The sequence below is a fragment of the Ictalurus punctatus genome, chromosome 9, assembly GCF_001660625.3.
Source record: "Ictalurus punctatus breed USDA103 chromosome 9, Coco_2.0, whole genome shotgun sequence".
Taxonomy (NCBI): Eukaryota; Metazoa; Chordata; class Actinopteri; order Siluriformes; family Ictaluridae; genus Ictalurus; species Ictalurus punctatus.
In genome coordinates, this window is record NC_030424.2 from 11,905,408 (window position 1) to 11,933,015 (window position 27,608).

The following is a 27,608-nucleotide window of genomic DNA, read 5'->3' on the forward strand; positions in this document are numbered from 1 at the left end:
TTAAGATTTTTGGATAAATTGCATATGTGCCTCTTTATGTCTTGTCTTAAACTGTGGTAATAAAATTTCATAATTCGTCAGGAACGTGTTAATTTCACTGATACTGTACACTCATGTTCACTACATTATCTTAAATCTAACAACTCCAAAAAAACAACAAGAAATGCTTAAGCGCCTTACACTTAATCATATATTGCTGAAAAGCTTGTTTCCTGACATATGTCAATTTATGTCATTATGATATACAAATAAATATACGCACATTGTTTTCTTGATCAACCTAGAGTGGAAACAGCTTAAACCACACTGTATTTTCAAAAACTGTTTTCCCTTAAAATCAGTTACTTCCTATTTTCTCAACCACAATCTGTGTTTCTAGATTTTTTTTTGTTGCATTCATTAAATTTTGCATTGTTCATTCCTATCCATAATTGGAAGGATATTACAGAGACATTTCCCAATATGTTGGCGACAGGGTCATGGGTACCCAAGGCTCATTGATGTGCGTGAGCGAAGGCTAGCCAGTGTGGTCCGATCCCACAGAAGAGCTACTGTAGCACAAATTGCTGAAAAAGCACATACAGTGCACGACAGCTTGCTGTGTATGGGGCTACGTAGCCGCAGAACGGTCAGAGTGCCCATGCTGACATCAGAACTGGACCATGGAGCAATGGAAGAAGGTGGCCTGGTCTAATGAATCACATTTTCCTTTACCTCATGTGGATGGCTGGGTGTGTGTGCATCGCTTACCTGGGGAAGAGATGGCACCAGGATGCACTATGGGATGAAGGCAAGCTGGCAGAGGAAGTGTGATGTGGCACATGGCATTCATGTGGATGTTACTTTGACACGTACCACCTGCCTAAACTTTGTTCAAGTACACCTCTTTCATAGCAACAGTATTCCCTAATGGTAGTGGCCTCTTTCAGCAGGATAATGCGCCCTGCCACACTACTAAAATTGTTCAGGAATGCTTTGAGGAACATGACAAAGAGTTCAAGGTGTTGTCTCGGCCTCCAAATGTCCCAGATCTCAATCTGATCATGCATCTGTGGGATGTGCTGGACAAACAAGTCCAACCCATAGAGGCCCCACATCACAACTTACAGGACTTGAAAGATCTGCTGCCAGATACCACAGCACACCTTCAGAGGTCTTGTCGAGTCAATGCCTCAACGGGTCAGAGTTGTTTTTGTGACACAAAGGGGATCTACACAATATCAGCAGGTGGTTTTAATGTTATTGCTGATTTGTATATATATAAAACAGTGCGTGTTTTTTTTTTTTTTTTTTTTTTTTGGTTAAATAATGAAGAAATCATTTTACAACAAACTGTTCTTTAAAAGTCTTTCCCTTTCCAGTGAAATATGCATTTTAAATCTAACATCATTCAATGAGTAGCTACATTTTTCATTTTGTGAACAATGAAAGTTGATTAAACAATGAGACAATGACATTTACCTAAACGTTATACAAGTTCTAATATATGTATATATGTATACATTTAACTTGTGAACCTTGTCTAAATCTGGTCAAGCAAGTTTACATAATGTGTGAAATTTATTTGTTAAGGATTGATATGGTTATTTTTAAGGAGAAGTGTTACAACAGCGCTATCTGGTGGATGTTAGGTAAATGTGCTGAGCACAAGCTCCCAGAACGTATTTTAACAAAACACTTCGGAGGAAAGAAAAAAGTCGTTTTTTTTAAACATTTGTTTTTATAAATAATTTATGATGGATTTCAGATTTTGTTCTACAAACACAACCCACTCTTCTTTACTCTGTTTTAAATGGGATGTATGGTTGACTTCTCAACAAAAATGATACCAAGAGCATACATTTCAAACATGCTGTCAGAGATTCTGGTTGAGAATATAGAAAGTAACTGATTTTGAGGGAAAACAGTTGTAGGACTTCAGTATACTTTTCAGATGGAAAATAATCTCTAAACATTAGTCACTCTGTTGTGGGCTTGTTGTAGTTTTGCAGAACCCTGAGTGCTCTAATGGGTATTAAAATAGGACTGATTGCACTCATACTCTGGCACAGTTCCTTCCTGGTGTAAAGGCTCAGTCAGATTAAAATGGACTGAGAAGGGGATGGGGAGGGGTGTAAACATATTTATCGTCCAATAGCAGATGGTCCACCAATGCTGGCTGTGCATTCTTCGCATCTCGTGGTCATCGACTGGCCAGAGAGGGCAGGAGCCGTGTTGATGGTGTCCACAGTCTCTGTGCTCTCTGTGTGCTTTGCTGCAGGTATCTTGCATAGGAGACTCGCTAATAAACAACCTGCCTGTGAGAAATTTCCATTACTGTGCATGATGTCAGACCCGGAGGGACTTGCAGTGGGTGAGTGTGGCGAGTCAGAGTAACTTTAGATTTGGGTTTTTACTTGGTATTTTTGGACCCTTTCCATGGGGACAGCTCATCCTGCAAAAATTCTGCTCAATGTGCACAGTTTTTCTGCCTTATATGGCTTTCTTTTATTCAATGGTCAATGTCATGATAGAACCAGAACACATTTTATGGTGTCTATGTGTGTCAAAGTTTTCACATTGAAGAATGAGAGATGTATAATGAGCTTGTGTTATTGTCAGCACATATAGGCTACATTTGATGTATCAGCTAAATACTCTGGTGTCGTGTGTCTTTGTCTATTGACTGCGTGCTTATAGGTTCAATACACACTCATCCAGCAGACAATCGTCGATGGTCTGTTTCCCCACAGATAATGTGTGTTGTCAGGGAAGAGCTGATGTTTGCTTTACTGGCAGCACAACAGAAACAATCAGATATAAATAGACTGCTCTTCCACTCTTCCTCTTGGTCGGTAGGTCAGCTGCTAATAAATATTTTATCTGCTAATGTGCTGCAGTAATGTAGTGATCTAAGCAACTTTGAAGCTTTTGGTAGAAATCTCATGTTTTACTCACTTTATACTATAATGCAATTTGAAATAGGATGCATTGCAAATTGACTTTTAGAACTATAAAGAGTCAAATTTATGGATGCACAATCAGCTTCCAAAGCTTTATGTAAAGCAATGTGTTTGAGAAAACGTAATCTGTATTATTACTACAGAAGAGTATGTGTAGTGTGTATTAACTGTATGTAGCTTCACCCAGATAACTTGTTCTTGACATGATGGCAATTTTGTGTAGAAGAGTTTACTTGGTTTGACTGAATAAACTGATGATATTCTCAGCAAAGGTCATTTTGCCTTCTTCGGTAGTTTTATCCAATCTGTTATAGTCAGAGCAAGATGGTTTCATAATTACAATAAAGGAAAGTTTATATTTGTGGACTCAAATCACAGCTTAATCAGCTAGTCCATTTTGCAATATTGGTAATATGAATGAATGAACCATGAAAGGATGAGGCAAACTGTGGCATTGCATTATGGGTGCTTTTCACAAACAGTCAGTTCATTCTTGCTGCCACATGCAATTTGGCTGAATTCATTTCTATAAATTTTAGTGGAATAACATATGAAAAATAACTGTTCACTGGCTTATGCTTCCTGCAAGATCTTTCTTTGTTTTTTACTTAGTCATGCAATTTGTAATCCACATACCCTATCTGTGTGTGCTGCGATACATAATGAGGGCATGTTTCTGAAGTCTCATTCAATACTCTGAATAAGGTCTTTGTTTAATAAGGTGCTGTTTTTAATCAGTCTGCTTTACGTAATCAGTAACATAACAAGAAAACTATTGTGTGATGCTGAGCTAAGTTAAGTCTGAGTCTTTAAATGTGGCCTCACACAAATTTAGTGAGATTATGTAATATATCAAGGTTTCAGAAGAAAAGCAACCAGAATGTTCATTTTTGTATCACCTTTCTTAACTAAAGTAGGTGTTCAAAGGAGACAAGTTCAAACAACATGCAAAGAAAAAGACAGATATTCTATCAGGAATACAGTCATGATGCTACTATTATAGTCATTTTAATACTCGCTCTGTTTAACTTTAAAAAATATGTAAGTTAATTAATTTTGGATGATCCTTTAATTTTATCCATTAACATTGAATCTTTTATGCATTAACTTTTGGAATATTTTAGAAGGCATTATCTTTTATGAACCACTAGATGTCGCTGTGTAGCTATATTATAGTACGTGGAACAAGCCGGTATACAGATTGCATAAATGGGATACCTGTAATTTACATCATAGACCTAGTAAGAATTACTGTGTTGGGATATAGCATATACTGTATATCTCCCATTTGGTTTATGCAATTATTGCTCAGTGGGTCCTAATAATGTGAGACCACTACTACTAGCGGTGTAACAAGACAACTGGGATCAATATATCGATTTAAATATTATGAATAAAATTAACTTTCATCTATCCATCCATTTTTTATACCTCTTATCCTACACAGGGTCGCAGGGGAGCCTTGATCCTATCCCAGGGAACTCAGGGCACAAGGCAGGGGACACCCTGGATGGGGTGACAACCCATCGCAGAGCACAATCGTACATACACTCACACACCCATTCACACTCTACGGACAATATAGAGACACCAATCAACCTACAATACACGTCTATGGTTTGGGGGAGGAGCCTGCAGCAAACCCCCAAAGCACAGGGAGAACATGTAAACTCTACTCACACAGGGCGGAGGTGGGATTCAAATCCCCAACCCTGGGGGTTGCCACCATTAAGCCACCATTAAGAAAGGATGTGCAAATGGTGTGTAAAAAAATAAGTCATGTTTTTAGACTGATGGGTAAATAGGCTAGCAAGGTGATTCGTCCCATAATTCTTAAAATAGTCCTGCTCTATGTATTCATAATAAATCATATCTTAAATCATTGCCTTCAAAAGAATCAAAATCACAGAAGCCTCAAAATTACATCCCTAATTACTTCTACTATTACTAATACTACTTAATAATAATAATAATAATAATAATAATAATAATAATACACAAAGAACAAATAATAATAGGCTAATAATAAGGTTTGTTTGATGCTGTATGACCTAAATTCTTATCTTGAAATTTTCCATCAGGTTTTAAAGCTGATCTGCCGGTATCATCTGCTGCACTCTTGTGTCCCATCCCCTTCATCTCTGGAAGGGTGACTCCTCCTCCTCCTCTACCCTCCACTCTGGACATATAAATGAGACATATTTTCCCCATGATAAGAACTGACAGTTTTGCATTTGTGGCAAGCAGCCACCAGCCTTCATTTATTTACTGCTCAGCCAAAAAAGATCATGCTCCACTGATGCACTGGCCCACCCTGAATCATACCAGCCAAGACAATGTAAAACACAAAAAAAATCTGTCCAGCCCCAGTTTTCCTGTCATGATAAGTAAGATCAGTTTAAAGGTAAATATATATACATATAAGTATATTAGGTTTAATATATCAGACCTAATGTGGGTAGCCAAGTGTAATTAGTGCTAGTAAAGTAATCCATGAACAATCAAGACTATGGTAGAAATGATGCTTTAAGGTCTCTGGATGTCATCTCTCCTTGTAAGGATGTAATGGCCTTCCTCTGCCTTGTTGAGATGGAGTTCGGCTCTAAATTAATTTCCTAGCTGGTATGTTGTGTTGGAGGTGGACTACAGACAGACACATAGACAGACAGAGTTACTGTCAGACTGGTAATGTGATGTGAGTGCTAGATTTGAAGTGAGATATCTACTGCACTGAAGAGGAGCAGGCTATTTATATTTCTCACTGAGATATTAATATAAGAATAGGATCTAGAGCAGTGGTCACCAACCACGTCCCTGGAGACCTACCTTCTTGCAGGTTTCATCACCAAACAAAATCTAACACACCTGTTTTAGTTGATCAAGAACTTCTTAAGGCACTGATTAGGTGGTCAGTTGGGCACAATTATAGTTGGAGCTAAAGTCTTCAGGAAGGTCTCCCAATTGGACCCACACCTCTTCATCTCCCTCCACTGGCTTCCTGTAGCTGCCCGTATCAAATTCAAGGCCTTGACACTCACGTACAAGACCTTGTCTGGAACAGCACCGCCCTACCTCAACACTCTCCTTGAGACTTACGTTCCCTCACGCAATCTGCGATCGATTAACGACCGACGCTTAGTAGTGCCAACTCAGTGTGGCTCAAGGTCCCTTTCAAGAACCTTCACACTAACTGTTCTTCAGTGGTGGAATGAACTTCCAACCTCAATCTGGACCGCAGAATCTGTCACTATCTTCAAAAAACAGCTAAAGACCCATCTCTTCCATGAACACCTAACTAAGCCTTAAAACGCCAAACCCACATTATCCTAAAAAAAAAAAAACCCTACTCTGTGCACTTTGCTTTTCTAGAACTCAATTAAGGGATCTTGTATGGTAGCACTACTTGTATTGTTCTCCGTTTGATATATCGCTTTGCTTGTATTTACTCATTTGTAAGTCGCTTTGGATAAAAGCGTCCGCTAAATTAATAAATGTAAATGTAAGGTAGATCTCCAGGAACAGGACTGGTGATCACTGACCTAGAGCATGTGCTCAAGACTTTATATAGATCACAAATGTACTGTAAATAAATTAATTGTTGGTATCTAACATTTAAACAATACAATCATAATTGAATTTATGACAGTCTGTATGTTTATTCAGAGCTCTCGGAACTCCAGAATAATAATTTTTTTTTTGTATATTTCAGGTTGTGAGCTGTGAGAGATAATGAAGAATGAGTTTGTAGTGTAGTGCTCTATATACTGTTTGCGAATGCAGACCACACCTTCAAATAAATGTCATGGAAAATGACCTGGAATAAAGGGGGGAGTTGGTCTGGCGTTTTGGGCAGCTTCTGCTTCATGCTAGACAGCCAGCCCGCCCTCTGAGCTGTCTCAGGGTAGAATAGTTGAATAGTATTGATGAGATGGAGAGGCGGTTGATGTGGAAATTTTGTTACAAGTAGAGAAAAGAAGAGATTTATATAGGTCTTTCTCCCCAACTTGATTTATTTGATCATTTCCTTGTACCGTATGTCTGGACATACTGTGTATGATGTACTCTGTGTATATTCCTATGCAAGAAATGGGGGAATGAGCTTAACATTAATGCAGTGATCAAGTCAGATGTATAGTGTCAGCTAAAATACTGAAATACTGATATGAAGAACAGTGATTTAGAGAATGACAGTATACAGTGTCTAATAAAATGGACGTCTGTTTAATGAAATGCAGAAAATATCCTATGATCCACTAAGCTAAGGAGATTTCTGGCTTATGCTACATGAGCTGTGGTTTGTGATGATGTGTATGTGAATGATACTCTGTCCAGCTGGCATGGCAGTAATAAATGATTTTATGAGTAATTTGCATTCGAGTTAGACTCTGTACAGACACTATCCGTTGCACGGCTTCAGGGAGTAACTCCTACAAAAGCCAGTTGTGATTTATGTAAGTGAAATGTCATGTCTCATATCATTTAGCCTTTTATTATTGTTATGACAGAGCAAAAAATAGTGTCGTAACTGGCTTAGCTTGAGGAAGTTGCAGTGGGCTTACAAGCGCTAATCCAGGCTTTAATGACATCATCATGTAAGTATGGAGAATAAGAGCAGAAGAAGGAACAGAGAGGCCATTATGATGAGAAAGAAGTAGCCATAATTCATCTCCATTAGGCACACTGAACGTAGCTTCTCGGAACAACAGGCGCTACAGTGGTGATTTTACACAGACTTGGGGGGTGGGGCTTGTCCTGGAGAAGTGTGTGAGTACCACATGAGTCAGAGTTTGTCCCACACCAGCTGGATGAGAGAAAGCAGGTGCTAGAGGGTAGTACTGGAAAATATAACTATGATTTTAAAAACTGGGCATGTGGGATTTTGTAGTTGCTTGTTATAATGTAATGATTTTTTTTTTATGTAAGGGGATTATACTGTATAATGAAGGAACCGATTTAGTTTTGTGTTTGCCATATAAATTAGCTTATTGTTCAGCATTAGTGATTGTCAGGGGTCATGAGGATGTTTGCTTTTTCCAGATGGCCGGAGAGCTGTTATTAACAGTCTGGTTTACATATCCCCTCTAGAGTTTTCCAGTGGAAAATAGATAAATGTAATGGAATATTTTACCATTTCAGGCTGTGCATTGCTTGGTAAAGTGTTTATGGTGCATCTTATATTCATCTTTAATTCCAGTGTGAAAACTCCCTGCGATGCTCACTGATGTAAACCAGCTCTGCTCACACATATATCATGCACGTAAATCACACTGTGCGGCAAAAAAAAAATCTTTATCTATTATTTCAGAAAAGTACAGCCCCCATTTTGACTCAGTATTGATTCATATTTCAAACAAAGAAGTAAACAAAGGGCTATATAATAGTAAATAACTGTGTTTACAAAAGTGTATACACTTACAAAATTAGACATAAACAATATGATTTACATACATATATTTTTAGATGATTGTGTTCATAGTTTCTATACTACTACCCTAGTTGAAAATGGAGACTTGAGTGGAAAATTGTGTACATAATTCTACTGTGTTTTTATTTAACATAAATATACTGTTATGTTTCTTTTGCCTTGGTATCAAAACAAATACAAATACAAATACATCTAAGGCCTAAATTTACGCATCAATCAAAGATGTTCTTTTATACTGCAGAACAAATACCTTGATTTTTCATACATACAATGCGCTCCACTAATATTGGCAGCCTTGGTAAATATGTGCAAAGAAGGTTGTGAAAAATTGTCTTTATTGTTTAACCTTTTGATCTTCTTTTTAAAAAAAAAAAAAAAAAAATCACAAAATACTCTGCTCTCATAGATCTCAAACAATTGCAAGCAAAACACATTTATTAAAAAAAAAACTTTGTTAAATATAGGTGTGCAACAATTATTGGCACCCTTTTAGTCAGTAATACAATACGTGCTTCCTCCCTTTACCAAGATAACAGCTCTGAGTCTCCTCCTATGATGCCTGATGAGGTTGGAGAATACATGGCAAGGGATCCGAGACCATTCCTCCATACAGAATCTCTCCAGATCCTTCAAATTTCACACTGGTGGACATTCCTCTTCAGTTCACCCCACATGTTTTCTATGGGGTTCAAGTCAGGGGACTGGGAGGGTCATGGCAGGCCCTTGATTTTGTGGTCAGTAAACCATTTTTGTGTTGATTTTGGATCATTGTCCTGTTGGAAGATCCAACCACTGGAATATCCTAACAAAATGTCCAGGTCCTCTGACAGAAAAACAGTCCCAAAACATTAAAGAGCCACCACCATATTTAACCGTGAGCATGAGGTACTTTTCCATATGTCTACCTCTCTTTGTGCGCCAAAACCAACTCTGGTGTTTATTGCCAAAAAGCTCTATTTTGGTTTCATCTAAAGAGACCATATAACCTGATCCAATTTGAAGTTCCAGTAGTGTCTAGCAAACTGAAGACACTTGAGTTTGTTTTTTTCTTGAAACCCTTCCAAACAACTTGTGGTGATGTAGGTGACTTCAGATTGTAGTTTTGGAGACTTTCTGACCCCAAGACACAGCTAACTTCTGCAGTTCTCCAGCTGTGATCCTTGGAGATTGAGACAGTGCATTGAGACAATATAGACACATATCCAATTCCAGGTTGATTCATAACATTTCCAGTTGACTGGAACTTCTTAATTATTGCCCTGATGGAGGAAATGAGCATTTTCAATGCTTTTGCTATTTTCTTATAGCCACTTCCCATTTTGTGAAGCTCAACAACCTTTTGCTGCACGTCACAGCTATATTCTTTGGTCTTACCCAATGTTATGAATGACTAATGGAATTTGGCCTATGTGTTACCTCATATTTATACCCCTGTGAAACAAGGAGTCAGGGTTGAACAATTTCCTGTTCCTAGTCACCCGGGTGTACTAAAAATGTAAAATATCAATGGGTATTTAATTCAAGTATATTTTTCCCATATGAATTCATAGGGGTGCCAATAATTGTTTCACACCTATATTTAACAAAGCTATTTTTTAAATAAACCTGTGTTGTGTTTGCAATTGTTTGATATCCATGAGAGCACAGAATTTTTGTGAATTTTTTGACCAAAATATCAAAAGGTTAAACAACAAAGACAAATTTTCACAGCCTTCTTTGCTCATATTTACCAAGAGTGCCAATATTAGTGGAGGGCACTGTACGTGTAGTTCTATCAAGTGTTCTATCAAGGCAATAGATAAAATGCTTCAAATATCTCAAGTCTTCCTTTAGAATTACATGTGCACCACCCAGATATTTATAGCTCTCCTTCTCAGGTTGGCTGCCACTTCTCTTGATCTTTTATATCCTCCTTGTAATATTGACTATGATAGGATATTCAGTGAAGAATGACTTCTTCACGCACAGCTGCTGTTGCTAGGTGGAGACACATACACAGTAAACATGGCTGGCCTAAATCTAGATATATGAACACATTTCTGTTTCCTACAGAACAATACAGACAAGAGGTTTCTTTCTTTCACACTTTCTGCAAAGTGTTAGAGCACTGTTTTTGAATCTGCTCTGAAGTAGGCATTAGCACATGATTAACACACTCCGTATGTGCAATGTTCCACTCCATCTCGTCTCCTCCCTCTCACACTTGCAAACACACACAAAGACACTTGCATCTTATCTACACTTGAATGTTATTATGTGAAGCAATGGCTCTGTAATTCTCATTAGTTTTCCTCAGTAGGAAGCAGCAGAGCAGAGAACTCTACAGCTGGAGTCACAGTCTGAACCACAGGCAGTGTCATGGTCCGCTGCCCCTTGATTATCCTCATAACCTCTTGATGTTTATTATAACGCACCAGGAAATCCACTGTTGAAATCTATTTTTGTCGACTCATAATCATGCACAGGTCTATATCTGAGGAGCTTGATTCACCTAGTATAGTGAGTGTTGTATAAATATAGGTGAGCACTGTTATTACAGAATTTCCAATAAAACAAAATTCACAACCAGCAGATGGTTTAATCCGTGCAATATTAATCCTCATCGTGATTAATCTGGTACTTACTATTAGAGGTGTAAATGTTGGTAAGTTGTCACTATATAGTGTCTGTAATGTTAGAAAACATTACACATTCTTTAAGTGACCGCTCTTATTGACTCCTAACTCTATGTGTTTGTGTGTAGTATTTTTTTTTTTATCAAACATGTAAGTGTTCATGTGTAAAAGAAAGAGATTGCAACCAGAAGAACAGGAGAACAAAAGCAGGGCATTGAGCCATCCAGCTGCCAGTGGAGGCAGGCGATACCCTCGTTCACTCATCCCAGTCTCTCTCTCCCCCTCCCTTTTCTCTTTTCATTTCTTCCTCCCTCTCTCTGTCCCAGAGCAGGAGGGGACACACTGCTCTCTAATCTCTAAGCACCAATAAGCTGTGCTTCCCCTCTGAACGCTCTGCGACTCGATTATCATGCAGAAAACTGAGGCACTAAAAATGAAGAGCCTTAACACGTGATTCTCAGTCATACAATGCGTGCTTAATCAGTGAGAAAGAATCCTGACTCAGAAGAGACAAAAACCTAGTAACAATATGGGTAATACTTTACTATAAGGTTTAGAAATAAGTACTATATTAATAATTTCCTAACTCTTTTATAATGATAAATTTTGATCACTTCATTAATCCCAGAGGGAAATTCACAGATTACAGGAGAAATCCAAAATGCATAGTGTGCAAGAAGGAGCAATATAATAATAAAATAAACATGAACATATTCCGTACCAAATGATAAAATGTAATACCGGATATAAAGTGAGTATAGCCTTATTATACAGTGGGGGAAGTATTGGACACATCAACATTTTTTTCAGTAAACATATTTCCAATGAGGTTATTCACATGACATTTTCACCACACATCAGTATTAACTCAAGAAATATAAAGAATTCACAACATTAAAGTCCATAAATAAAGTTATGTGTAATAAAGTGGAATGACACAGGAAAAAAGTATTGAACACGCTAAGAAAAAGCAATTCTCCAAGGCAAGGCTTCACTCTTCAGGGAAGGATTTCCACTAGATTTCGGAAAATGGCTGTGGGCATTTGCCCAATCAGGCATAAGAGCATTACTGAGGTCAGATGCTGATGTCCGGTGAGAAGGCCTGACATGTAGTCAGTGCTCCAATTAATCCCAAAGGTTTTCAGTAGGGTTAAGGTCAGGGCTCTGTACATTTTACCACACTTTGAGCACAGGGGGACTGTCATGCTGGAACATGTTCGTTCCACTTAAGGGAAATCTTTATGTTAAAGCTTACAGCATACAAAAACGTTCGAGACAATACTGTGCTTCCATCTTTGTGGCAACAGTACTGGGAAGCCCCTCATAGTATATATGATTTATGATTTCATGCTGCACTAAAGATTAGTGAATGTATTAATTTGTCATTAAGAAGGCATTTGTTAAGTATTAGTATATTGCTTATTTGTGGACTTTAAAGTGTTACCACAGCAAGTCTCAATAATTTATAAAGACTAATGAATAAGTAATGTTTCTCTTGGCTTTTGGGAATTCATAAGCATTTGGTCTTGAGTGGAACAGACAGTAGGGTCTGTGTCAAGGCCCTAATCCGGGCTAAGATTATATGCCATAAACAGAACTTGATTCTCGTACAGGTCAAGAGAATCTATTGTGTAATGACGGAAGAACACAACAGTGCAGGAGGTGAGTGAGAGAGATATAGACACAGAAAAAGAGACAGCTTTCCAAAGGGATTAATCCTTTAGGTTTTGAGGTGACAGCCAAGGCCAAATCATGAGCACGCAGACATTCTTCACTTCACATCTTCACTTCAAAATGCTTTCCATTGCTCCTGTGAGACATGCGATAAGCTTCAAAAGGACTTCTCATTGCAGCCTTTTCTTTTTTTCAGTGCATGTGGGTTTTGTTTAAAGAGTTGAAAAAATGAGGCCATGCAGTCATCTCTTACTGCTTATGCATCTGTGCTTGGCTCATTGAATGGCTTAATTTTTTTTTTGGCATCATATCTGCTGTAGGACACTGCCAAAAGCCCACTTCCTTTATGCTTCTCTCTGATGCTTCTCAGTCCAAGTCATAATTGGTTTAGAATATGATAAGGCTGGAAATGTAAATACTTAGCTTCAGGACTGGTTGTTGGAGCTTGTTTTTATGGCATAAAAATACAAAAGCATATTTTTTTCCCTTTCTGTTCAGTTCCCTTCCTCTGTCCTCTGTCCGTCTTTTCTTTATACCTAGGAATTTACATTCTTTGACATTATAATACTCTTTAGTGTGTTGTGTAATTTAAGTAGAACATGATTTCTATATTGGTTGGTGTTAGGTGTGGACACTCATTTTGTCTTCATAAATACAGTGTGCTTAAGACTGGTGTACGCATATTGTTTCACTTAAGGGAAAGTTTTATTCAGCCTTGCCAAAGCAGCTAAGTCATGGTTAAGTCATTCCCCTTAGTTCCTTTTGCTGTTTCATATCTCTCTCTCTCTCTCTCTCTCTCTCTCTCTCTCTCTCTCAGACATAGGGTGGGGTAACGCGAGAGAAACCCCACCCAGCTGAGCTCTGATTGGACATTCCAAACCAGGCTGAGGGAGAAATTCCAGGCAGCTCAGTAGTGTGTCCACGACATTACACAAACACTCATACTGCACACACACACACACACACACACACACAAACACACACACACACAGCAGCTCTTCCTCTTAGAGCTCAAGCTGTCTAAAACTGTTTCTCTTGTGGATGTTTACACAGCCCACAGCTGCTCTGGAGAAGGTCATAAGGGACCTAGCAGGGAAAAGAGAAGGAAAAAGCAGAGAAAAAAGAAGAACAGGACATTGTTAAAAAAATTATTCTCCTGGTTTTTTTGGGGGGATTTTTTGAGGGGGGGATTTGCCAGCCAATTTTGGAGAGTAAGTGAGATTGGGACCGAGTTGGCTTGACAGCCACCCTAGAGGGGACATGTTGTCATGGTAACTGATAACGGCGGGCTGACCCTAGCATGCTGGTTGGTGAATGGAGATAGAGTCACCGTATCAAGCCAGTGAAAGTGACGGTGAAGAAGGAGGCAAGAGAGCGCAGGGAGAGGATGGAGGACAGCTTTTCCAGCTACAGCTCTCTCTATGACACCTCCTCACTGCTGCAGTTTTGTAATGGTAAACTTGATCCTGCACACTCACTCTCATAGCTTGGCATCCTGCCTTGTGCCTCTCCCTTTAAACTATTTAAATTGCTAAAGGAGTTTCAGCTAAGCTCTGAACTATAGGAGGGTTTACAAATCCCATATAGTGGACACAGAGGAAGTTTCTCTTGTCTAGTAAGCAGTGGAATACTGTAGATGAGTTAAAAGGGAGCATTACTAGATCATGATCGACTTTGATTCAAGAACTGGTTCAGCTTGTGTTTCTGTCTCAGAGGAGAAATGTTTCAATGTAGATGTGTCAGTTAAGAATAAGAACCTTGTGAAATATAAAGTATGATTGAGGTATGTAATTATTTGTCAGGACAACAGGCTGACACAGATGACTTCTCGAACAGAAAGAGATGTTTAAACAACTCATACATAGCTCCTGAACCAAATATGATAGTTTTGAAGGTATCACATCTATAAATTATTAACCAAAAGAATGACTGAAACATAATTCATAAAACATTTTTTATTGAGGATTAGATTACTGTCTTGCTCTATTTTGTTTAGGACTATGTCCTTCCACTTTTGTTACAGGAGACTGTGCTGTCAGTTGCAATCCGTGCTTGTATGTGATGGTGCTTGTAGTGGCTGTCAGTGGCTTGGGGGAAGGGAGAAGATTATAGGAAAGCAATGAGGAGATGACGAATAAGGGTTTTCCTCATTACCCAATGAGTAAAGGTGCATGTTGCCCTGGTCAATTCCTCATAATTAATCTTTCGTATCAAGGGACCTTATGTGACCTCTTAGGTTCAAAGATAACACTCTTTATGTTTCCTTCTTCCCTGGTAGAATATTGCTAAAATGAACCTCTAGTTTTATTGGCCTGTATTTACATGGTTGTTTTGACATTTTTTTCAGTTTAGAGGTCTTAATGAGTCATTTGTGTCAAGTGCTGTGAAGGACACCTTACGTATAAACTTGTATTACCTGTTAAACTGGTGCTATTGCTTAAATGTGAGTTGCCGTAACTTATCAAGAATGCATTTTCCTTCAGGAATATAGGTTGACCTATATACCTCCCATCCAATTTTACATCCAGATACTCATAAGGTTTATCTCTCAGATTGAGATTACTTGTTTATGTATAGTCATGGAGGGTTAAGAATCAATCCATATTTTAGATAGTGTGTGTGTGTGTGTGTGTGTGTGTGTGTGTGGGGGGGGGGGGGGGGGGGGGGTTGTTTTTATAGCTAAAGGTTATAAGGATAGGGATATTTGACAGTTTTGACTTTGTGGGGACATTTGGCTGGTCATATATATATATATATATATATATATATATATATATATATATATATATATAATTCTGTTTATTCTCATACAATAGATAGGGTGAATGCAGTACTAGGAACCTTTTGTTAATATAGCTACTGAAGTGTTTTTGTCACTCATGCACTTCCAGAGAAGGACAAATTTTTGTGAGAAGTATAACAAAAACAGTGTGACCAATAGAAGAACATACTACATTTGTATGCTGTGGGGTTTCTTTCACTTTTTGTTTCAGCTATTGTTTAGTAGGCCTAGTGCAATAAGAATTTTTTGACATCAACAGTAAACATAATTGTATTATAGTTTAAGAGTCTAATGAAGAACAATATATTTAATTGTTCATTAGACATAGTATATTGGTTTGATAGTTACATTCAACCTTGCTGTCACAGGGGTAGTTGTCTTGGGCCTGGATTGGGGGGACAGCACAGGAGGTACACTGGTATGTCAAATAGGCCTGTGTGATAAAAATGTGTTGGTTGGTTTGTTCCAAGCAAATTATTTGATAAAGACCACACTGTATGGATTCATCTATAGTCTGAATAGTGACTCCAAATGCTGTACAATGGTGATAGTAAATGTTAAAATGCAGATAGGTTCCCAACCAGTTCTATATGTTTTATGCTTTTTTAATGTAAAAAATGCACTGCTTTATATATAACATTAATATAAGATTTGGTAACAACAATGTGATAGATATAACTGAAGTGCTGTTTGCAATTCATCAAAATACAAGACGTTTTTATAAGGCACATTAAAACACCCTGAAACGTTTGTATATTTGGATACTGAGATACCTAGTCCAAGGATCTCTAGTCCAATGCCTATCATAAATAATTTATTATACAGTTATTTGTATGCGTTCTGTACATATGCTTTGTGTTATTTTGTGTATATAGTTTCTATACACTATGTGTGGTGTATGAGCAACTCTAGTAATAAATACAACAGTGCAATAAAATGACTAGACTAAGGATTTAAGTGTTAACTACAGTACATGACTAAAGACTTGAGACTTGACAAGGACTTGCAAAAAAGTGACATATCTCGTAGAATGCCCATATTAACATATAGTACAGTCTCTATCATGATATCCACAATGTCCCTGAGCTCAAAAGGATTTGGTGGAAGCTGCCTGTGAGTCATAAGGACCCATTAATTTACTCTGACCACATTTCATTAGAAATTTCCAGACTGTCATGTTTTAGGGGCTGGAAGATGAAATGAGACTATATGATCTTTCTTTATAGGCGATTTTCCAGTAGAGTTAACAGTTGCTTGGACAGAGGAGAGAGAAATGCCCTATCTTTGCAGTATTGTGGCTAAATGCTTGTATGTGCTGGGATGGGCCACCGTGTGGTCACTATGCAATGAATCACTAGCAAGCTGAAAAAAAAATGCAGAGCAGTTTCATCAGGTGCGGATGAGTGCAACATCATTAAAACATGAAATTACATAAATGATAATGTCCAGTGTGTTTGATATTTAATTGCATTCTGCATCAAAATGGATAGTATAAGCTTATCTGAATTGGCTATTCATATCCATTTCCAATCGAGCTACCCGGGGCCAATACTGGATATGTTGCATATACTACAGTTGGTATAAATCAGACACTGAGGACAAGGAAGCAATATTAGCTAGGAACTAATTACAAGGAATTAATAAATTGGAAGCAAAATTGCTACCTCACAGCTCCAGAATCCTTAGATGGATCCTGAGCTCGGGAAACTGTCTGTCAGGAGTTTCGTATGTTCTCCCCATGTCCACGTGGGTTTCCTACACACTTTATTCTTTTCATTCTATTAGCTGTGTTGCTTTGAGATTTCTTTAAACTGGATGTAGTGACATGGAAACACAGGTAGTCTTGCTAGCTAGCTTGTTTGAAGATGGTCTCTCATCAGTAAGTGTAGGTTTTATGACCTATTATTACTCTTTTGGATCCAAGCATTTCATATCCTTCCAAGATGCTGCAATCAAAACTTGTGTGTCTGTCAAATTTAAGCAGAACCACTGGATGTTTTGTGCCTGGGCCACACATCACGTATTAACCAAAAACACTCCTTCTTAACTCAAAACAGAAATGGTGGAACATTTACTGGGAGGGCTCCTTAGAACATGCATATAAATGAAATAAAGTAGAAATAAGTGGGCAAGCAAACATGAATACCCTTTGTGTTACACTTACAGAATATTCCTCTTTTTAAGCCAGTTTCCCTGAAGACTTTTACTGAAGACTTTCAGAAATTTCCTAATATTTATGGATACAGTGTTAGCTAACATTGTATTTTTTATGGAAGAAGACATAATATACGTCCAAAGAATTCCAAACAAAACTGAATCCAAACAAGTCCAAAATGGTCCTTATTTTATTCCAGAGCTTATTTGAGGAACTGGTATGACAAGTACTAATAGATGAAAAATAGGTCATAAAAATGAACAATCAGGCCCAAGTGAAATGAAATTCATTGTCATCTTAAACAGACAAATGACAAAAAGAACTCAACAGTCCTTGCAAATTGTATGAAGAATGAAAAACAAACAAAAAATAGGTCTGTGGTGTCTATCAGACAAATGTAGTTGCTCCTTATGGCTTAAAATTTCTATCTTAAAAGTAGCCACCCAATCAACTATTATCCTACACCTTGGACCATAACTTCGATGTTAATCTGTCTAATGTAACTGTCTTCCTGTCTGCCAAGTTTCCCCAAGATGGTGAATTTCCATGTGAAAACATTTAAGATTTTATGGCATCCAAGGCCTTACAGAAAGCTCTCTTTTAGACTGCAGCTTAATATTTCTCTAAAAATACAAATTGTAATAAAAATACATTAACAATCTGCTATCTAAAAATCTGCCATGATTGTTTATTTTCTTTTAAATTTTTGTTGTCCTCTGACCAGTGCTACTAGACCAATGTTCTTGGCTCTGGAGCCAAAGTCTCACTATCAGCTGCCCCTAAATTCATTAATAACCACACATTCAGCAAGAGTAGGATTAAAGTCCTGCTCAAATCACTGAGCTAAACAGACCAACATGAGCTGGAGGAGGCACTAAAGATTACTAAAATGTGCTCTGTTTAATCACAGACCATGATTTCTGAAAGCTGTGGGCTAAGTTTTTCTTCTCAGACTCACTACAAGCAAGCAAACACACTTACAGCACACATAATTTCTCATTATTCATAGCAGGACCTGGTTGTCAGAGGATTTCCATAAAACATTGCTATTAAGAAAATAATAAATCACATGCTGATGATTAATTTCAAGGCGCACTTTGATTTACTCGTTCCTCCTGCGCTGTCATTTATAGTTCTGTGCACCAGTAAAGATAAAATGTTACATTTTACTCTTGAGCTGTTCTTGCTGTGTACTCTACTGATAACAGTGTTGAACAAATCTTTTATTTGAGAACACCACACAAATGTCTTTCTCCGCCAAGCGATCCCCCCCCCCTCGCTCTCTCTCTCTTTTGTCAAGGCTGCATTGTCCACTTGCTATTGCTGTACATTACTGATAGTTGATTAAATTTTCTGACGTTTATGAAGATATACAAGATGACCTACTTTAAAAATCACACACACATGCACACACACACACACACACACACACACACACACACACACACACACACACACACACACACACACACACACACACACATCTATCTATCTATCTATCTATCTATCTATCTATCTATCTACCTACCTATCTAACTGCAGGGTCTAAGCACAAGCTATAGACAAAGGGCTATGTTTTCATTTTCTTGTTTTGGTTGTGTTTTGGTTCTCCAGGCTGTTAAGGGATATTCCACTCCCTCATTCCACTATAAACTTGGCCTGAACAAAGGATTATTTTTTGAGACTGTCAGGCAGACAGGATAATCCAAATTGTTTCGACTGCATTTTGACCATGACTTTCAACAAAGGTCTCCTGTCATACAGATTAGATTGTAACTATTTGATTGTTTCCCCCCCCTGTGTCATTGTTTGCTTTAGTGTTTCAGGAGAGTAAAGAAAAGATCTGCTTGTCTGAGCTTAAATTGTTTCAAATGATGCAGAGTCAGCTTGGCTTGGTTGAGTATGTGGACACATATTATAAAGCTTTGGAATTCAATTAAACCTTCCCATGACCAGTTTTAAAACACGGGTGGTGTTAGATTTGTGAGGCTCTGATATACAATACAATGGAGTAGAATCTGGCTTTCTGTATATTTGGCCATAGTTACTATTACCATAAACATGACAGGACGTGCTGTTATATGTAAAATACTCAACAACAGTGCTGTGACCATTTTGAATTCATTTATAATTCATTAAAGAATGCATCACACTTTAATCAGGTTATCGTTACATTATAGCAGCGGTAAACAGTCGTTCCCTCACCAATCTCTCCAATTTTTCATCCATCCATCCATTTTGTGTACCACTTATCCTACACACAGTTGTGGGGAGCCTGGAGCCTATCCCAGGGGCCTCAGGGCACAAGGCGGGGGACAACCTGCATTGGGTGTCAACCCATCGCAGGGCACACTCACACACATTCACACACTACAGACAATTTAGAGATGCCAATCAATGTACAACGCATGACTGGGGGAGGAAACCGGAGTACCCAGAGGAAATCCCCAAAGCAGCACGAGGAGAACATGTAATCTCTGCACACGCAGGGCAGGGGCAGGGCAGAAATTGAACCGCAAACCCAGGAGGCGTGAGGCACCCACCATGTCCCACCCTCCTCTATCATTTCCTTTCTCTTGAAAATAATGACAAAAACCACAGCTCGACAGACATCGTTACAAAATGCTGATACTGAAGACTCCTTCCATAAATATGAAAAAAATGTCTCCTAAAAGAAAACTCCACCATATCAGTGATACATTTTTCTTTGTTAAATAACACCACAATTTGTTAGCCGTTTATTATTAGTCTTAGATTATGTGGAGTGTCCACCACAGAAAGTCCTGTGAATTAGCTGTTACTACATAAGCAATTATGTATTGGAACTAGAGCATCAATATAAACATATTTGCTATACTTGCTTTACAGTAGCTGGACCTTTTGTCAGTGCTGTGCTGTAATAAAAAACTAATCAGCACAATCTAAACAATCAGAATGGAGACTTCAGCAGCGCTATGGTATAACCCGTTGGTAGAATATGTTATAATGTACCATTAGGCGACTGAGGTGTTCACAGCAGTTCACAGTGAATTGTGACATATTGCAAGCCCTTTGTAACATCCAGCATACTAACACTTCTTTATCTTTGCACTTTCTTTAACCTCCTTTATGTCACTCTTAGAACAATGTGATTATTTGTTATATACTATGCACCCACCCATTGTAAAGTGCAGTGTGGCCAGTTGTTTGTACTGAGTGACCTTTTGTGTGTGTGTGTGTGTGTGTGTGTGTGTGTGTGTGTGTGTGTGTGTGTGTGTGTAAGTGAATCTAGACTCACCCTTATGCAGAAGCTGAAAAGAGCTTTGTGTCTGAGGCAAGAAAGCAGAACAAGCCATTAGTTAATGCTATGATCCATGTTTCCTTTTCCGAGTGCGCTGCATCTTTCTCCAGCAAACTGACCTCATTTCCTCACCTCATGTGTTTGGCATCTCGTCCGTTACTGTCGCTCTCCAGGAGAGTGTGAGCTAGCCTTGTTCCTCTTCCTCAGCGTGTCACTGCCAGGTCTGTTTCTCTCTCTGCATTCTTCTATGGGCACGGGTTAGGTCAGACTGTTGAGTGTGAACTTTTAAGAGAAATGTTGACAGATATGTAAGAGGCTTGTTTTGGAAAAGTGCTGTGACTGTTACACTGTGGTGGTCAGTAGTGGTAGGTAGAGTAAATAGGATTTTTCTAGCTGTTTTTGAGTATAATGATGGAAGCAAGACGTTTGTTCCATTTGACATTTGACCCATGACGCTTGTTGGTATGAAATTTCTAAATATACATCTCTTTGCTGTCAAAAGTGCAAATCTGTGTAAGTTTTAGGTGTATAAATGATTTCATATGAGACTCTTATTACAAGATATTGCCAATATCTACATATTTGTCCATTCAACATTATAAATACTAGACTTCCAACCGCAGTGCACAAACAAGGCTTTAAATAAACTGCTGTGATATTACAAGCACCAATTAACTATAATTATAATTTGCACAATTCAGTCTTGAAATGATTTAAAAAAAAAAGTTTCTATTAGGATTAAAAACAGTTGTTGATATAGTAAAGCTTTCTGTAAGGAGAACATACATGGAAGGAATCTCAGATCGCATCACTTTGTAATAGTCAGTAAATTTTACACTACAAGAGAATCATGAGGACAGAGGACTTCGTTAACACGACAAGCTTTGTTTTTCCTCCTGTCTAATTTATCCCTCCTAAACACACACACAAACAACAAAGAATAGCTTAAAACAATAAACATTTATTATGGCTTGTCCGAGACAAGCTGTAAGAAGAAATATTTGCATATAAGTTCATGACCCTAAATGAGGAAAGTCAAAACATTTCAAAGAGAAAAAGAGAGATGAACCAGTATTTCAGACATCTCAAATGTGGACCCATAACATAATAGTAGGGTTAAAGAGGGAGAGAAAAAGAGCGGTTGCTGAGGGAATAACTGTTTACAGCTGCTATAAATTAAGTTGTAACAGGAACTAACTTGTTTCATGGATGTTCCTCAGTAAAAAAAAAAAAAAAAAAAAAAAAAAAAAAAAAAATATATATATATATATATATATATATATATATATATATATATATATATATATATATATATATATTTCATATTATAATTGGCAATTTGTTATGGTTTAAGATTAATAAAATACTTTCAGAACTGCTATTATAGGATGCTGTCAACTTCAGTGTAATAATGGGTTACATCACACCACCCCATTGTTGATTATTTTCCTATAACAGCACACCCCTTTGTGTTTTATTCATTACTTCATGCACACCTATGGGTATGAGCTTTGGGTTTTCTGCTTCTTCATAAACTGACAAAAGCGGTACTATCTCATAGCTTCGAAGCAGTAAAATATAGCAAGAATTTGCAGAATTTTAACTCCTTTCCCACAAATAAGGTGTATGTCATGCATGCCTATAGCCATTTTCCTCAAGTTCTTTTTTTTTAACAGCTACTCCAGTGAATTCATCAGTGAATTGCTTCATAGCCTCTGTAAACATCATGCTGTGTAGATGCTAAACAACCCACTCAGCCCCTGACAACAGCCCTTACATGGCCACACATCAGAGCGAGCAAAAGCAACACTTTGAGCTTAAGGATAACCAGTGAGACTCAGTATCTCTCTAATCTCCTCCATCTCCTGTATGGGGACAAAGAAGCTTCACACCACAGTTGTACCATTAATCTATGAGCAGCAGCAGGGCATGGCGATGAGCTGGTACCACATTTTAGCACCTAAACCATTCTTCGTGATTAGCACTAAAAACTATTCAATCCTAACATACTGTAGGATCAAGCAGGCAAAGAATGGTGCGCCACCTTAATAAGCTGACTGTTGAGACCCGTTGCTGATCTCAGGTTGTTTGAGGACACGTTCCTGTCCCTTGGGAGCCGTTTGTCCCTCATCAACTTTTTTCTTTCTTCACCCATCCTCCTCCCTTCCTCCTCTTCTTCCTGAGGGGTCACATGTGAAGCCTCTCTAATGATTCCTCAGCTGCTTTTGGCTCCTAAACAAAAGCCGGGCTAGTTTCCTGTGTGCGCTATGTTTGATCAGATCCAGTGATTTGCTTGCTCTTCTTTTTTGTAGAGTTTAGATTAGATTAGTTGATTGGTTTTTATAATGTGCTCCATCACATAAGTGAAGTAATTACACATGAATAATTGACACCTCAAGACAAGCAGGTTCATTTCCGTCTGATGGCACAGCTTCAAGACAAGCACTGACCTTGTTTCTGTGACCCTGGGTTGTGAAAACAGCAAGGTGTGGGGGAAAACAAGCTGTTGTAATCCATTTATAGAACATAGACCTCTGCCCACCCTTCCACTCCCTTTCTCTGCATGGAGGTTTCATGTGTAAATGGCAGCTTATTGATTGAAGAAAGCACTGATTCATGCATGTTAAATTCCAAAAAAAAAAATATAACGTGCGTTTTTATTTCTGTTGAATGAAAATAGGATTGTATAAATACTCTCAATGCTTTAAACAACGGATTTGCCTTAGTGTGCATATTATTTATTATTTATAGCGTTTATATAGAATCGTATATTATATTGTATACTAATTTATCTTCAAGTGATTTATTCATAGTTTATTCTACTTCACAATTTCATTACTATATATCTGCTCTATCCCTATGGGTGCAATTATACGGCATATGGTACCATATTTTTTAATAGGAGGCTCTCAATTCAATACATCTGCATATCAAATAATACATTCAACAGACTGAATAATATAGCAGGCTATTTGTCATAATATTGCATGATAAATATTTAAATGGAACCAAGCTCATACTACCTCCTAGTGTCCACTTAATTTTGAACCAATAAAGGCTACAGGGATTTTTTTGTTTTTTTTGTTAGCCAAAATGCTAGCATAATACAGGGTGTCACAAAAGTCTCCATACATAGTCCCCTGTGTATGGCAGCACCACGTTTACTGTGCCTTTATCAGATGTTCGTCCACTTCTTGATTAGTCTGCAACACTATCAGGGTTTTCGCATTGCTTAATAAGTTTGGCAGCTGTGTCGTGTGTGTATGAACATTTGTGAAAGACAGTTTGCTAAAATGTGTTAATTCCCCATACGTTTGGAGACTTTTTGGACATCCTGTAGTGTATTAGTACAAGAAAAACAACAATGGCAATGGTTAGCAGCAAGCAGGAACTGAAAGATTAACCCAAATCTGTAAGGTCTGGTATATGGGAACACTACAGGGTTCTGTTAAATTTACGATGCTGGCAGTCAGTGAGTTGTGGACCGAAACACTACAGAGTGCTGAATCTGCCAAATATGAGTACAGTACACTGGTGTTAATTCCACAAACATGTCTGATATCACCCTTCTGTGTCTGTCTTTAAAACTAAATGAAAACATGGAGAAACACCCACACCCACACAGACACCCACACCGACACAAACACACATCTAGGGCTACAGAGAGTTGGATGACTCTGACAGCACAACTGACTAACATCTGAATTTAGTAAAGCTCCACGCTTTAGACGCCTTGTGAGTCACACTAGTGAAGGCTAAGCCATGTTTCCTTTTGTTACATGCTATAGTAATGCACAGATTTATTATTCATTATATACTGCCAAGAGTTTGAAGGGATCATGTGAACAGTCATTATTAAGTTTCAGTCATTGTACTTTTATAATGTTGAACATTTTAACCAATTGAAAATTTAAACCCAAGGGACATATTCAAACAATGTTTATTTTTGCTGTAACAAAAATGTAGTGTATTGGGACACTACTGTATCATATCAGTTTAGAACTTTGTTTATTGTTACACCTCTAGTTTCTGTCTGTTTGTCTGTCTAATTGGTTGCCAAGCAAGGACAGGATCGAACCACACATCTAAAATCCTTTTGGTCCAGTAACGTCTGGATTTTACCTCATAAGAGCAGAAAAAGCTTTAAGGCCTAGAATTATCAAGACACTTGCTGTTCTAATCCTTTCAAATCTCCTCATCAGGCTGCTGTTGTGTGATTTTGCATCGGGAGCTCAGAGTGTCGGGATTGATTCAGGGAGGACAGCCGGTTTCTGCGAACAGAGACTAAAGATGTATTATTAATGAGTTCAGAGCACTATGAGGGAGACTTTAAAGCGATACATTTTGCTTTGATAATCCACCAACATGTTTGTGCACCCCTTTCTTTCAACTGTCTGCACAAAGACACTGGATATAATAGCAATCAGTGGTAATCACATGCACAGTGCATGTTATAAAGTCAAGACAGAGATGAAGAGCAGTGAGTCTGTGCATTCAGTGAACTAATTTCCTTGGCTGGTTTAAAATGAATGCAAAATATTCGTACACTGTGGATCAGTTTCAGTTCGTACCCTGAATTGTCTGAACTGAAACTGAAAAACATCAGCTGTTCTGCAGTGTATGTATCTTAATATAAATCAAGAGGCAATGAAAGTGATACAAAGAGAAACAGAGCAAATGTGGTGTGTTTCCACAGGATATAGATGTTTGCCAATCTGTTCTGTAAAATTGCCCCAACCCCCCAACACCCCTTTAAAAAAATTATTATTAAAGCAAGCAATCATGCTGGATTTCTCCTTATTTTACCCCTAAATGCTTTTTTAATGTGGTCAAATAGGTTTCCTAATTAATTCTGGCTATCATTAATGGTTGAGATCATTTTATGGAAGGCATTTGTGTTTTATGAAGGATATCATTAAATGTGTGTTTAATTGTGCATCCCTTTTCTTTTAGCATAAAATTGAAGTGCAATTGTGGAGTGCTTTCAGAGAAAGCAGAGTGGAGCAGTGACTAGTTAAAGCAGATATATTCAGCCTTTTCCATGGAAACCGAAGTTAAACAAAAACACATCATCAAACACATACTCTGGAATAAGGGTGCAGAGAAAACTGGAGCCATTTTATATTGCATTTAATCTTTTCTGTTTAGAAAATTGTATGTAATTCATCACTTTGTTTGCCGTTACTCACAGTGACATGCATTAGCATTCAAAGCATACCTGGGCTCCTTGTCTTAGAATGAAATCATTAAAAACATAACTGAACACTGTAGCAATGTCCCTATCTTTCATGAATATTTGTCTTGTACACAACATAACAATTGTTTAGGTTAAGGTTCGATGCACAGTGTCGTAGTGCTGGATGTTCACATACCCATCACAATATTTTTATGAAACATCATTACTAATATCTGTTGTTGTTTTTCTTTTCTTTTATAGATATTCCCTACTTTTCTTTTAGCTTAATTAGAAATCCACTGAATTAAAAAATTAACTAAATACCATTGTGCAAAAAAATCAAAAACAAAACTGTTCTGGACAGGCAGTTCCACTGACAGCTTCACTTTTATCATATCATTATAATATCACTCTATGTTATCCTTCTGAGAACAGCCTGCACATTCTCTTCAATCATGATAATGGGGCATTTTAATAAAGGCATGAAGGCAAATTGTTCATCACCACAAGTGAACCATAAAGATGGTCAGTTTTCTGTCTTTTATCAAGATAATGTGGCCAATATACAAAACAATGTATAGTAGATGTTTTGACTTAATATTATAGACACTTTTGTAGAAAATGTTGTGTTTCCATATCTAACCGGGTGAAGTACGTCGCTTGTATGGAATTAATCATTATTCGTTAGTGCACAGCAATCACTGTAATTGTTAATGTAGCGACGGCAGCTGAATTTTTAAGTGAAGTGGCTGGAGGCCATTAAATGGGATTTGTGTGTGTGTGTGTGTGTGTGTGTGTGTGTGTGTGTGTGTGTGTGTGTGTGTGTGTGTGTGTGTGTGTGTGAGGCAGGCTTATAAATATGCAGATGAATTGGGATAGGAAACTTAATCACTATCCACTGTTTTTATTTGTGAAATATATTTAATTTAGTTAATGAAATGGGATTTTGCTAGCAGTGTTTTTTTTAAACCATATATGTACTGATTTTATGATTTATGATCAAATTTATCATACATTATACATTTTTAATCTATTATTATTATTATTACTATTATTATTATTATTATTATTATTGTTGTTGTTAATGTATTATTAGATGACAGGATATTAATTAATGTCTTCTTTTAAAATAACTTTTATAAATGGTACATATGTGTACATATTATTAAGATGTAGAGCAAAATTATTTTACTTCTGGTATTATACTGGTATTATGATACATTAATCAGTTTTCAGTTGATATTTTTAGATTTTGCCATACACAGTCTGACAATCAGGTATATTTTCTTTCAAACCTTTAGAAATATTTTCTATGTTACATTTTTTAAAAACAGATGCTTATAGTGCATGTGTATAGATCCATGCAGGGGTTTCTACAGCTGAACCCACATTAAACAAATACTGTACATATAATTAACTGTGCAAAATATTTATTAAATATTTTTTCTTCATTAGGACAACCATAAATTTATCTTCATATAGTTTTATAAACTCAGTCCTTGCACCATCATCATTAATCAACCTTTATAACATGCCATTGTTCAAAACTATTATTTGTA

At 37.5% G+C, this 27,608-nt stretch overlaps 1 protein-coding gene across 7 annotated transcripts in view; it reads left to right on the forward strand.

Moving 5' to 3' along the window:
* Positions 1–2,152: 2,152 nt before the first annotated feature.
* The window catches only part of eml1 (EMAP like 1), a 62,724-nt gene continuing 37,268 nt past the window's right edge, over positions 2,153–27,608 (forward strand). For 4 of the 7 annotated variants that reach the window (XM_017476495.3, XM_017476496.3, XM_017476497.3 and 1 more), the window contains exon 1: positions 2,153–2,353. In XM_017476495.3, the coding sequence (XP_017331984.3) occupies positions 2,218–2,353 (136 nt within the window). In that variant the 5' untranslated portion in view covers positions 2,153–2,217. Of the gene's footprint in view, positions 2,354–13,581; positions 14,111–27,608 lie in introns of those variants that run through there. The other 3 variants (XM_017476499.3, XM_017476501.3, XM_053682918.1) reach the window with 2 other exon arrangements.